General features: G+C 46.6%; 1 protein-coding gene across 7 annotated transcripts in view; it reads right to left on the bottom strand.

The window, feature by feature from the left end:
• The window catches only part of COL12A1 (collagen type XII alpha 1 chain), a 107,679-nt gene extending 96,720 nt beyond the window's left edge, over nt 1-10,959 (bottom strand). For 3 of the 7 annotated variants that reach the window (XM_033002763.2, XM_033002766.2, XM_033002764.2), the window contains exons 1-2: nt 9,713-10,025; nt 6,825-6,932 (exon numbers count right to left, since the gene is read on the bottom strand). In XM_033002763.2, coding sequence (XP_032858654.1) covers nt 6,825-6,897 — 73 coding nt within the window. In that variant the 5' untranslated portion in view covers nt 6,898-6,932; nt 9,713-10,025. Of the gene's footprint in view, nt 1-6,824; nt 6,933-9,712; nt 10,026-10,163; nt 10,307-10,729 lie in introns of those variants that run through there. The other 4 variants (XM_042803335.1, XM_033002760.2, XM_033002762.2 and 1 more) reach the window with 4 other exon arrangements.
• Nucleotides 10,960-14,807: the final 3,848 nt, after the last annotated feature.

Below are 14,807 nucleotides of genomic sequence, written 5' to 3'. Positions count from 1 at the left end.
TTTGTTTCAGTTTTGAACACAATTCAAAGAGCAAATAAAGAAATAAATGCTAGAATGTATACTTATGAAAAGACACAGTCCAATTGTGTAAGTAAGTAATACTGAGCCCCAAAAAACTGGCAACCAATTATGTAGGCATTATTTTTCCTTCTAATTTGCTGTCATTTCCAACCATAGGATAATATGGCTTTGTAATACTGATACAATAGATACGCTAGTACTGAAGTAAATGTTATTTTTCCTATCGTCCATACACAGGCAGTGAGATTAGACCATTAACCTGCATGCACAGTTTATTCATCATTCAGTTTATGGGTATCACAATGCTAGAGACAGCAGGGTAGTTACTTAGTATCAAAATCATGCAACACGTGTTAATAGTAAAATACATTTAGGTGATAAGAATATCATTATAAAATATTGTTTCAGTAGCAATGGCTCAGGACAAATTTAATGCAAAGGCAGAGACAACTGACCTGAGCATGCTTTTAAAAAAAATTCAGTACATGGAAAAAATAGCGCCACCAACCTTGCAAGTAAATTGGTATGTTGCAGCAGAGACTTTAGGCTTTAACTGCTGAAGGACAGCAGCAGCCCAACTTGTTGATATCCAAATGACCGGATTCCAGATAAACTGAAAAAACTGACTGTGAGGAAAAGTCTTTAACATTTTAAAGGATTTTAATCCATTTTATGAAAATTCAGATGTGGATCTTGGCAGGTAGCAAGAATAGTACATCAACACATGTGACGTATCCATTCAGCCAGATGTTCACAGCCTTTCAGAACAATGGCGTTGAAGGGGACCTCAGAAAGTCCCCTTGTCCATCCCACAGCCAAGACATGGTCAGCCACCCCATGTCTTTCCTGACATGTTTGCTCAGGTTATTCCTAAAGACCTCCACCATTGGCAAGACTGCCAACTTCCCACAGAAATTACTCCAATGCCTCACTCCCTTTATCATCGTAAAGTTATTCCTGACACCTAATCCCAGTCTTTACTGCTGCACTTCAAATCCATTCATTCTCAATCTGTGGCTGGTTTATCAAACTCAGGCACTGTATACTTCTCCCACTGAAATCCAAAAAGGAACCTTGCCTGAGTAAAAAAAAAGCCAGTTTGGATCCAATGTTGTCAAAATGTCTTCCAGATGGCCTGTAAGCTTTTGATACTCAAACAGAACCTCCAAAACATCCATGGACCTTCACATGGGTCGGATTTCACCCATGTGAAGCTGACTGTGGGGTGAAGACCAAACCATGGTCATATGACTGAGAGCAGTAAGTCGATCTGAAGTACAACAAAATGTTCAGATGATAAAAATATTGTGATCATCAAACAGGGCAACGGTTACCCCACCTTACTGAAATTCTTCTTCCAGAAGGGAATTCACTAGTGGAAAAATAATATATCTGCAGTACAGAATCAGACCAGACTTCTAGGAACAAAATGCCTCTGGCTGTGGTGGGAGTTTGTCCCACTACAGGGACGGACCTTAAAATTCCACTCTAAAAGGCTTACATGTGAGAACAGCTTCACTCAAGCAAGCGGTTATGATTTCGGGCTACTTTCACAAGTGATGTTGCACCTGTGCTTACAGTGGAGTGATACTGCTGGTCAGTCTGATTCTGTGTCCATCAAAATCCATGCCAAACCTCCCACTGACTTGTCAAGGTACCAAAACATGAGTGTAACATGTGATGGTATTATAGTATTGCCTTAATACAGTGATTCCACTGTTGATGTGCAGAAATGTATGTCCCCCCTACAGGTTTCCAGCAGAGCAAAAAAATTTCTTGCTGTATGACAAGAATGATTACACAGCATTAATTTCAACCACTCTTAGATATATGATATAGCTTCCTCAAACAGATATCCTACCTTATATACCATAAAAGAAAAAAAAAAAAATCAGACATAAGATACTTAATTCATTGCCACTCCTTGTGGTATATACATGTATAATAACAGTATATTTTCTGAAACAAAAAATATAGAGCAAGGCATCTTTCTCATGCTATATATGTCTCATACTAGTTTGTATTACTTAACTGGTAATACAAACAATACATACAAAAGTATACAGCTTTTTGCAGAGAACACAATGTGACTGCTAGAGGATCCCAATGAGTATCTTAACAGGACAGAGGTAAATATAATCAGAAGATCAAACAATTTAAATCTACAACCAGACTTAAAAGTGATATAACTTGGAAGTAGCTGCCATCTACAATCCCCTATGTGAAGCAAAATCTGTAACTCTTACTGGCAAAGACTTACTACAATTAACATGTTAGCCCATGTTAAAATAGCATATTGGCCATGGAAGCTAAAGAATAAGACCAGACTTGCTCCCACTGTAATAAGCCCTGTTGAAGGCAGAAGAAGACAAAAATCGTCTTTTACTATTTTCTTCATAAATGGCATGGATTTGACACAACTAACTAGATCACGACCCCAGTCAAGCTCCTTTGAAATCAGTGTTGTCAATGTGAATGAGAGAACAAGCCACAGCCTAGAAATGTAGTAAAGAGCAGTTTCCCAGCCTTGTTAGGTAGTCATTGCCAACCACAACACAGAAACCCTGCCACCTGTATATTTGCTTTTTTTTTTATTTTATAGATATATGAAATTTCTTCAAAATATAAGATGTATAGTTCAAAAGTGTATTTTGAAAAAAAAAAAAAAAAACAACTTAATTATATATACCTGTACATACAAAGATGTATGTAACTAAACATAATTGCATATATATACACACACTGCATGTATGAGTATTTACCAAATTTTACCCAAGTTTGTGCATATATATGTATGTGAGTGTGTGTGTGTGTCTATGTAGACACACACACACACATACACTTTGCTTCTAGTTAGCAGTAGGAAAATCAGGGAGTTATAGTCACCTTCATGTACATACAAATTTCAATTTCACACATGAATCTACATGGTTTTCTCTTTAGGAACTTGGAAATCAACAACTAGTTTCTTGAAAGACAGAAATCAGACATCAAAAGGTAATAAAATAATGGTCCCACCAACCAGTTCCAAAGCTGAATAGGTTGTTAACTTCAAAAAATTCAGCTATCCCAGATCATCTCTAAATCATTCAGTCAATGAAAATGAATGGACTCAACACACGCTTTATTACATGAAAAGCTTTCTAAACCTCTGTAACTGCTGTGCTGCAATTATTTGTCACTTACTGTATTGCGTGTCCTGGAGACAGATTTTTCACGTGACAAACCTTTTTCTGCACTACACAAGAGTCCCACTCTTGGCTCAGTGATGCCCTCCTTCCCTACCTCCAGCCTAGAAAACAGACCTTTTTAGATCTGAACAAGTTCCTGAGGCATTGAAAAGTCAGCACCTTTGCATGCTCAGTGAGGTCACACGGAACCAATGATTTCATCATTCCTTTCCTGTGCCTTTGAAAATCACTCTGTATTAGGAAACACAACATGCTACACAAGCCATGACATCATTGCAGTAGTACCTTGAGATTATAACTAACAGGTTATTTGGGTTATTTGTCTACTAGTCTACTTGGCTTAACTATGACTAAAATAACAAAAAAAATTTCTTATCTAGCAAAAGGACATAGATTCCCTCCTGGTTCTTCGTGATCACAGATGGAAAAAATACTGTGACAGAAATGTTGACACATGGACATGCAGGAAATGCACTGGAGTATTGCAGTGCTGGACTAAAAAGGCAAGAAACAACTTAAACAGAGCATCAAATATAGCATCATGCACAAGAAGTTTAATCGGAGAGAGAGACATCAGAAGTATTCCAAAATAAAACAATAATTTAATTGTATAAGAAAAGAGCAAAAATGCTGAGCATGAAAACAGATTTGCTTCCTTGTCCAGAGTAAACAAACAACTTCCCAGTGAAATGCCATGAAGGCACTTAGACTATATGTTGGTTTTACCCCCCTCTACTGCTACACGGATTGTCCAACTAGAAACCCCTGTGTTATCTCTGTAGAAAGCACTACTACTGCAGTTCACTGCCTTGCCAACAGCAACAGAGCACGGCTGTCACGAAGGACTCGCAGAGCAGCCGTGTTGCTGATGAAGAACCAGTTTCGTCCTGGAAGATTTAGGAATCTATGAACAGCGGTATCAGATAAACACCAGATCTACTCCCAAGGGAGACTGAAAAATGAAAGTGGAAGGCAGAAAAATAGAACTAAGCTTTTCCTTCCCTCTGCTTTCACTCCATCTTCCTACCCCATATCAACAATTTTTAGCACATCAAATCGCCCTCCCTCTCCCTTATCCTTGTTTCACCTTTTCATCCCATCAAGTGTCTACCCACACCTCAGGGAAAGAAAATTCAAACTGCACCTCTTTTAAACACCACAGAGAGAGCCAAAGGAATTGGGGAGGAGGGGGAGGGATGTTAGGGAGGAAGGGGAGAGAAAAAGAGAGAGGACTGACTGGTGGAAGGAGAGCTTTACCACAATATGTCAGTACAGCAGACAAGGGTTTAAGTTGTAATGATACCAGAACTAAAGTAAATAAGATCCAACATGCAATTTACAAGATGATGCAAAATTTAACCACAAAATTAAAACAGTGCAGAAGGATGATGAGTATAGTGCAAACAAAAAACACACTGCTAAAAGCTCTACAAAAGCAGTTCCCACCAAAGCAAGTCCTAAGGTGCTCCTAGCTTTGAACTTCCTTTTTCAGCACCACTATTTCTCACTCCATTTTCAGCACCGCTATTTCTCACTGCACTTCCTATTCAAGACACTTTTCTGTTCTTACTTCAAAACTCTGTAGCTATGAGAAGTTTCTCGTAGAAACCTGATCACTGTAAACTAAGCATTTTATTTAATACACATTTCTGAATGCAGAGTAATGTAAGTCCTGTCCAGAAGCTCTGCACAGCTCAAAAGATCAGGCTTTGTCCACTCTTTTGCTTAGTGATGGCTTATCCTTCAACATGAAATCTAAACAAGCTTGGCCAGCTTGTCTCACAATGCGTCTAAGTTCTGCTGTTACAAAATAACCATATGCTTCTCCAAATACACTTCTGTAGTTTTCATTAACAGTACTCAAGCTATAACTGGTTTAGTCCACACTAGGGCTAAATAAAACACGTTCACTTACATTTTGAAAGAACCTACTCCATACATGTAACCAGTGGTGCAGGACAACAGCAACATTGCTCCAACTCTGAGTCAGCTCACTTCTAAGATGGGGAAGAATGCACAAATGCACCCACTCCCTTTCTCCATCAAAACTGTACACTTTCTCTGCTTTCTCTGGCACGGCAGTCCTGCATTTCAAATGCAACTCTGAAATGACTTCAAATGGCCTTTTTTGGTTCCTCAGCCAACAACAACGCAACGCAAGAGGGAGGCAGCAGGCTGATCCTCTCCTAGGGTGACCAGATGTTGCACTACTGGCAGAAACATCATCTTTTTCCATGTGTGCCCCAAGCAAGCAGCGCTGCTGGGAGAGCAAATGCCCCAGAGGCAACTCGGACACGATGTGCTTTTAGTAGCCATCAGCCAAGGTGACCGGGTCCAGGCACGGAAGCTTGCAACAGGCCACGATCAGATAATTTGTTTCAGTTCAATACAGAATAAGAAGGAAGGGAAAAAACCCTGAATTATCAGATGCTGGGTTCTGGGGGTTTTTTTCAGTAAATCCAGGGGAGTTCACACTCAGCAGTTCAGTTCACCCCACGATGGAGTCAGGTCCTGGAGGTCAGTTCAAGCCATTTCAGCGCAGGACACCCAGCATCTCCATTTCCCCTGGCAGCCACTACTGGCAGAAATATCGTTACCATGACCAATGCTGTGAAGTTCACACAAAGAGGGACAGGGGAAGTTGCCCCCACACTTGCTCTTCATCCGCCAGGCCATTCTGAGCCACGCTCTGCTGCGTGTGGCGGCCACAGTGGGTCTCCCTGGATCTCCGTCCCTGTAGCTTGAGGCAGGACGCTGCCATGGGCTGACAGGGACCTCAACCTTCAGAGTGTCTGGGCCAGGGCCCCGAAGGAGGAGGAGAAGAAAGGCCTCTTTGGGGGTGACGGCGCTACGTGCATGACAGGGCCTTGGCCCCGCCACCCTTCAGCAATGCCCAGGACGCATGTCATGGCGGCAGCAGCATCTCCCATGGGGTGTCCCCCGGGTCAGACCTGCCACAGAGGCCGAAGCATCCCCGAGGGAGGGTCCGGCCACCCCAGGGCTCGGCCGGGGGTCGCCCCGCCGAGCAGGGGAGGCCGATGCGCCGGCAGGCCGGCGGGGTGGAGGCAAAGGGTCCAGCTCAGACAAAACACACAGGCGCAGAGAGCCAGACTCTGTTGGAGCATTTTATTTCAAATAACCGTGGGTTGTTGGGCGGTGGGTTTTTCGTTTCCTCTCTCAACATAACTAAACAAGACTCTAGAGCACAGAGCCCGGCCATTCTCAGTCCGTCAGCGGGGCAGCGCCGCAGGCCCCGGCCGTGCCGGGCTGCCCACCGGCAGCGGCGGCAGGGACAGGGGCAGCGGGCTCCTCGGGGCGCTTCCCCCCGGGTGGCCGTGCCGGCCGGCCCATGTCGCGTCTGCGGGGTGGTGTGGACAGCACACCAGAGAGACAGAGAGAGGGAGCTACGGTCCGGCTGACTAGCCGGGAGAAACAGAGCACAGAAGGAGCTGGGCAAGGAAGGAGAGGCGTTTCTCTGAAGGAGAGAAAGAGAGAAGGTGAAGTAGTTACACTCAAAAATGGAGAGGGAGAGAGCTGGTAGCTCAAGGCTGGTTGGGAGGTTTGCTGGTCAGTGGGGCACTGGGGGCAAGGGGGCGGGGAGGGGAAGGTTACCTTCAGCCTCGATGGAGGAGAGGAGGGTGGCTGCATACAGAGCAGCGACTGCCGAGCACAGCGCTGTCTTCATTTCTGCCCTTTCAGATCACAACAACATGAATGAATCTGCAGTGATGGGGCGGGGGGGAAAGGGGAAGGGAGAAAGGAGAAGGAAATGATACGCGTGGATTAGAGGATTGCGTGGGTGTATTCATGAAACATAAAAAAGATGAACTGTGGATTTCACTTTGTTCCCTTATCCCCAGCCCCCACCCCAGGGACCAGGTTGAAACCTCTAGACTTGAAAGCCATCCAACACGATGACAGACCTGCCTGACTAACTGGAGAGTCTCATCTCGCAATAATGTGCCTTTTGTTGCTGAACCCTTTCAAATCACAGTAAGCACACGCGGCTTTAACCTAGTTTGGGTTAGTTTGATCAGAGAAGCACAGTGAAGATCCATGCCTCTGCACAGGCAGGAGCCAGGAGGGAGCTCCATGACTTCATCGCCGAGTCTGATGATAGCTAATTCAGAGGTCATTCCTGCCTTGGATCAACTAAATGTCTCTTTCAGCTGGGGATTTTATTCGGCTCCTTTTTCATTACTGCTGAAGCACTTAGTTAGCTGTGTTTTAGTGGTCTCAAGGCAGTTTGGAAACTGTAATAAAACTTTTTTGAGGGGTTCTGCCTACGAATGTGCTATTTTTCATTTCTTGAAGGTCTGAAATAGATTATACAGAAGTGTGTGTAACACACAACTGAAACCTGACACGTCTGTCTAGCCATGATGTTTCAACATCTGATAATTCATTTACACGTCCTGAGAGAAAATAGATTTAAAATACACTATAAAAAGCAGGCAGGCAAAAGAGTCTCGCAATCACTGCAGGTTGTCTAGCAAAATAGATGGGATTAGACCAAATTAGTTGTTCCTAATTGAAAGCAGCTATACCCTCATAACTATATGCTCTTGGTCATGTCAAATTACACCCCGTCACTCCAGCAAAACTTCCAACTTATTCCCTTGTCTAAGTAAAGGCTAATACGAACAGTCCTCATTGCATATGCATATAAGTGTTTCTAAAGTTTGGGTTTTCTGGGAAGTATGGGAGGGGTAATTTGTTTTAATAAAGTCATAAATGCATCATATATCATAATTAGGCTGGAGGAAAGAGAATTCCAAAAGCAATTAGGCAACAGTTTTTATCGGAAAGGTGCCAAGAGCAAAACAAAAGAAAAATACATAATTCATTAGTCCGCAGAAAGAGCTGAAGGGGTAAATACTATTCTTCTGCCATCTAGAGAACTAACCAGCAAGACACATTTAGTGGATAGACACTGTGGAGATCCAGGAATTTCCCAGTTACTGAGATTGAATTTAACAGGCTTCTGCCAGCAGCTGTATATACTTGCCTTAGCCAAATGCCTTTACTGTGCATAAAAATACCAAGAGCCCGAAGAAAAACTAAGCAGTGGTTTCAGTCCAATGCTACCTCCAGCGAGGAAACAGAAGAGTAATATTGACTGTCGCGACTCCCTGACACTAACACGAGGAAGACCAAGGTTAGCATCAAATTGTCCTGAAAGCTCCAAAACCATATCGCGGCTCTGCATGGGAAACGACTGTCCCTGAGCACATCTACTGTCTTCTGCAGCGAGTTTAAGGATCGCCTAAACTCAACATAAATGGAGTTTTGTCCCGGAAATCTTGTGTGGGCTTGGAGTGCCATCTTTTGATCCTTTTGAAGAGCAACAGAAATTAATCATCTCACAATGGCATCTATCTAGGAGTTCACTACTGCTGCAGGTCTGCCATTCCTGATAGACATTTTTCTTTCATGAATTAAAATGTCTCAGCCAAAGCATTAATTTTCCCACCTAGAAACACTCTGTTTCCCTCTTGCAAGCTTAGAGGTGTGAAAGAAGGCCTTGGAGGTGGCGGAGGAAAGGTCCTCTCACTGGCTCATCAGGGTCACAAGCAGATTTCATGTCAGCACTAAAGATTTTCTCATCAATCTTTAGAGACTACTTTAAAAAAAAAAAAAAAAAAACAAAAAAAAACGGGTCTTTCACCAGCGCCAGTCCAATCTTACACTAATTCAACCTACAAAAAGCTCAGCCAAAGAATTTCCAAACTGCACAGTGCACGACATTTACCACTTTAAAAGACCAGAACAAAAAAAAAAAAAAAAAAAAAAAAAAAAAAGCACGCAAAACCACAGGAGAAACCCACTACCTATCAAAGGCATAAAAAACCGGCACCAGGAGGAAGCATCCCGGCCGCTGCACCCTTCGGGGAGGGAGGCGAGCGCTGCCGCCGAGGCCGCCGCGGTGGCGCGTCCCCAGGCGCTGACACCGGGCTGCGCCTGCAGCCTCCGCCCGGGACACCGGCACCACACCCGCACCACACCGGCACCACACCGGCACCACACCCGCACCACACCGGCACCACACCGGCACCACACCGGCACCACACCGGCACCACACCCGCACCACACCGGCACCACACCCGCACCACACCGGCACCACACCCGCACCACACCGGCACCACACCCGCACCACACCGGCACCACACCCGCACCACAGCCGCACCACACCCGGCATTTCTGCCCGGGCACCCCTCCGCCGGCAGCGCCCGGGGCCGGCAGCCCCCTCCCCGGGGCACTCGGCTCCCCGCCTCTCCTCCGCCCGTTTCGGCTTCACGCCTGCGGAGCCGGCTCCGACACGCACACGCGGGGACACTCGCGTTCTCTCCCCCCTTTCCTAGGGCAGCCTGCCGCCCAGGGCCGCTAATCCCAGCCTAAAAGTGCCTCGGCGGGGGCTGCCTGCGCGGAGCGCACGGAGAGGCAACGGGGGTCGGCCGAGGAGAGGGGCAGGGGATCCCCGCTCCTGCGCGGGCACAGACCTTCCGGGGCGGCTGCAGGGTGCCGGGGTCGGTGGTGTCGGGGCAGCTCCTCCGGCGGGAACTCCGGCGGTGCCGGCAGCTACAGCCGCAGCCGTCGGACCTGGATAAAGGGAGGAGGAGAAAGGATGAAGCTCCGGGGGCACCTTGTGGAGGGAGCAGCAAGTAGCAGCGGCGGCGAAGGAGGAGCAGAAGCAGCGGCAATAGCTGAGCGCAGAGGAGGCGCCTCGGTTACTGTAGCTCCCGATGCGAGGGGTCCGTCTGGGAAGACTTGCTTTCTCCAAGTGGGAAGAGCCTCTTCTCAATCTGCTACTTAATAGAGGGCTGTTCCCAACTCTCAATTTACCCTCGTAAGCGGTTACGAAACTGCAGGGAAGGTGGACTGCTGCCACCGGGTGATATATGCGCTGCTCTGCTCCAGGAAGGGGATCCACTTCTGGAAACTGGCGCATACCTCCGCGCATTCCTGCGGCATGAGGCGGGCGGCCGCCGCGGCAGCGCGCCCGGGGGCAGGGGCCCGGCCCGCCGCCCCCCTCCCTCCCCCTCGGCTTCCCAAATGGAGGGGGACGCGGGAGGACTGTGGAAAAACTGACTCCCCGGGCACGGCTTCGAGGGACGGCGGCGCCGAGGGTGTCCCCGCGTGGGGGTTTCCACGCAGTCGTGTCTCCCCCCCCCCCCCCCCCCCCCGCCCCGCTGAGAGCCCTGTGGGGGCTGATCCCCGGGATAGCCTTAGAGAGAAGCGCGGTGCCACGGCCGGGAGCCCGGGGGGGAGTTAATACTCATTTTCACACAATTCAGGTGTGCCTGGCCGCCACCCTATGCAGGCTACATACATTAAACCACCCACCCCCCCCCCCGCCACATAGGTGTTTCGCTTCGAGCACCGAGCACCGCCGGGTGCCGCCTGCTTCGCGGGGACGGGGCGCACGGCCCCCACGGCCTCCTCCCTCAAACTCTGCGAGCAAACCCACGCCCGTGGCCCCTGCCTTTGAAACCCTGTGCTTTCGAAAGAAACCGCACCTCCCCAAATCGGGCGGCCCGTTGGGCGAGAGGCTCCCCGAGGGTCTCCCGTCGCTCGCCCACCGGCAGCCTGCCCGTGGCACCCGGCGTGTCCCGGCCTCTGCAGCGCGCCGTGCCGGAGGGTGACACGACGGGGCACACGGGCCCTCCCCAGCCCGGGGGAGGCAGCTCGCCCAGACGGGGACCGAGCAGGGCCCGCAGCCCGTGGGGTACGGCACACACCCCCCCCCCCGGGACCGCTCTCAGGGGAGAGGCTCCCCCGCGACCCCTTGGGGCTAAAACACGCGATCTCCCCCCTCCCCCCGGAGCGCGTCTCTCCCCAACCCTTCGGAGCGGGTCCGCGCCCTCGGGACGCGGAAAAGAGACGGGCGAGGAGCGGGGTCAGTCAGGGGAGCAAGAAGACAAGCTGCCGCTGTCTCGCCGCTCGCCGCCGTCCCCCGGCACCACCCTCCTCCACCTTCCCCCCCCACCCCCCCCACCCCAAAAAAAACGCCTCCTCCGCCGCCGCGCCGGGGCCATTCGCGGTGCGTGGGCGCCCCCCAGCGGCGGCGGGCGCGGAACGGGCGCGGAGCAGCCCGACGTCTCCCCCCCACCACCACCCCCCACCCCCGGCACAGCGGGTGGACCAGCAGCTTACACCGTGAAAGGACGAGAGGGAGAGCAAGGCCGTGATATGGGGAGCTATATCACAGGGAAGGGGAGAGGGAGGGGCAGGGGCAAGCCCTCAGCGCGGGGTTCGGGATCCCCCCCGTCTGCAGAGGTCGGTGGGAGGTCAGTGTCGTGCTGGCCCCGCATCAGCTCCACGCACAGACGTGGGTTGCAGAGGGATCGGGACGATTTCCAGCCAGGGTGGAAGGGCCTGGTAGTGGAGATCAACAGTTTACCGGGGAAAGGGATCCTGGGCACTTTTTCCGCAGGATTGGGAGGTCAAGGGCACGTCGACGGGAAGTCTTGTCTCTCCCGAGCTGAACGAGGTTGTCTTCATTTCTGTAACAGACCCGGTTATCTGCGTGAGAAACGCTGAAAAGAAGGTGACAAGCAGAAGACGTGCGCTGACGTTTCCAGACACTTTGGACGTGAGTCAGCTGCTCTTAGGGACATGCCACAGCTTCAGCTGGGTCTGGTATTGATAAAATGCACTTTCCAAAAGCAACTTCTCCTCTGCTGATAAACTTTGAAATACTCTTGACCTATTAACACCCTTGCCCAGCTGTTCAGATCGATTTTTCTCTTTTGGCATTTTGGCATGAGGAATTTAATCTCTTCCTATCCATATCTGATGTGTAAAAGCAGTATTTCTAAGAAATAATACTTTTTTACATTTTTACATTTCATTTCCTGAATGAACACACCAAGAACACCAGTATAAATGTGGTGCGAACAATAGTTTCAGAAGAATGGACATCAGGGATTACAATGAAATATCCTCCCATAGGAAGTGATTTAATGAGGTATTTTTGTCACTTGTGCAATGCAACGGTATTTTTTTACTGTGGATTTTTTCATCATAGGATAACCACAATTTTATGTTAACAGTTAAAATCAATAAATGGAAATAATGAGGGTGGAAAAAATATGCATTATTCTATTTAAAAGTTAAATCACTCAGAACAATTGTTTTTAAAAACGTTAATAATTTGTTTCTAAATCTGAATTTACATGAGTGGAGACTTTGAAACCAATGGGTCCCTCAAGGGTACAAGAATCTCATAGACTCTCCCTCATAGCCCTAGGTGCTGCTGAGGGGACTGTCTCCCATTCCTCTCAGCTGACCAGCTTTGCTTAATTTCTTGGCCCGAAATAAGACTTGGAGCTGGCAAGAGCAAATACTTCATTGACTCCAAGGGCAGCAGGATTTCATTCTTATCTTTAACTCTTTGTTCTAACCACCCTAACCCTGCTCCTCCTAAGATCTTTTACATGTAAAACACACCAACGGACTGCATTTGGAGTGTGTGCTTCCATACATCACGGTAATTAAACGGGTTGTTTTTAATCAACTCTGTTGCTATGTACATTCATAGTCTGAGTACATAATATGTGATGCAGAAGGCATTTCTGAAATGCATAAACATTTACTAACACTCTCCTGTCTGCTTGTTTCTTAGACAAGTGTTAAACACATTAAGACCATGCACTCCAGCTCTGCAATTTTCTTTGCTATCTGAGTAAATTGAAACAGTGACAAATTTAAATTTAAAACCCAAGATTTTAATTCGTATATATGCTTTTATTAATATTGCCCATTTCTAGTGTAGGCATGTGATAGTAATATCGCAGGTAACCAGGAATTTCTTAGAAATTTTTTCAACTGGTTTTGAGTCTAGAGTAATTCAAGCTACTTTGTGTTTGTGGCACATTTTTTTTGTTTCCTCAGACTGCATTGCCAGGGCAGAATAAAACAGGACATTCTTCATTTCAGCACTGTAAACCTCGAATATCATTTCCATGTGGATATCACACTAGATTTGGCCTCTGTGGCTTCCTGAAAGTTAGTTGCATCTGTTTTACATATGAATATGCTAAATGCTTTATTTGTGTGTATATATGTATTTGAGTATTTGTTTTGCACAGAGGGAGAATCAAAAAGTGTCAGATCTTTGAACATTAAACAATAAATAGATTCAGTGTTAAGTGTAGTTATACAGGCAAAACTGTGCTGCTACCAGTGACTTACCTGCATCTACCCGGGAAGTACCTTGCTGGTGGGTCTTTCACTGCATCTATCACTGCAGTGTACCTAAATGAAACAGTGTCTTAATACGGTTATTTAAGAGGCCCAATTGTTCCTTACAACACAAAGGACAGCCTTTCCCGTGTATTTTTTATTCCCTATTAAATCAGTCATGAAGCTAATATTGCACAGTATTATATATGCACTCCTAAAATGCAGAAGGACAAAATACAGCAAACCACTTCCTCCAGGCCCTGACTTCTCTGAGAGAGCTTCCCAGTCAATGGCATGAGAAGAACTCAGTCTGCTGTTTATTTATTTGGATAATTTCATTTCAGAGCTGGTATTCAGAGAGCAGTATTCGTCTGACCTCTCATAATGAGGAATGGCTTCTTACATTAGCAGTGTTCAGAGAGGACTGGTCCTATCTGAAATCTACTCATTTAGCGGAACAGCTATGGAAGCAGCATCCCTGGAGAGTGTTACAAGCCATAAAATAATTATCTACCTCACCAGGTATGTTTTCCTTAGCAACTATTTATTTTCTTTAATTTATCTAACTGATTTTTCCCATCACGTAATGCTCTGAAAGTAAGAAACTATTGTGGCTCCACAGAAGTTGAACTGGAAAAGTAAATAAATCATTTAAAAGCAGAGGTATAAATAGAAAGAAACTGGCCTTTTAATGCAATTTGGGAGTCTTACAAAAGCCATTTGTAGGCAGTCATTTTTTAAAAATATCAGCTCTTTAATACTGAAATTTGAAAAAAATAGATGCAATGATCATATAATCCCTTCCAGATATACACACAAATGTGTTTGATATTAAAACATTCCTAAATTAAGTTGCTTTGTTTCAAAGAAGCTAGTTCATTATTTCACAACAGAATCCTGATCTATTCAGAAATCATTCCCCAATGAAGCCAGCATGAATCTTGCTTGATTAAGAGGGCACGAAAATAAATTGAGGACAGTGACCCTGTATATTTGTCAGGTATCATATTGTGTCTTAACGTGACCGTTCCTTCACAGCAATGGGCTAGCCACAAAAACTTGCAGATGCAGGTCTAAGCACCCCTCTTTTCCACATGGTTGAGGGGATCCCCAGTGAGAGAACGATCCACTGAAGAAACACATCATTTTAAAAAATCAAAACACTTTTAAAAATCACTAGCTGCTACTTGCAGAACATTCTGATACACTGTTCTCTGAGTACCTAATTGGATTCAACATATGCTGAAAGGTTAATAACCATGGGTTCCCTTACATTTGGTAACCTTCAAACACTTCAATGTAATTACTCTCTACAAAGAAGCACACAATATTAATCTGCCACAAAGTCTGAAATAGTGCAGTGCCAGGCTCTGAATAGGAACATTTTGCTAATTCTTCTTAGTATTTCTA

The sequence above is a fragment of the Tyto alba genome, unplaced genomic scaffold, assembly GCF_018691265.1.
Source record: "Tyto alba isolate M040663 unplaced genomic scaffold, T.alba_DEE_v4.0 Super-Scaffold_40, whole genome shotgun sequence".
Taxonomy (NCBI): domain Eukaryota; kingdom Metazoa; phylum Chordata; class Aves; order Strigiformes; family Tytonidae; genus Tyto; species Tyto alba.
This window is presented reverse-complemented; position numbering and strand designations above follow the sequence as displayed.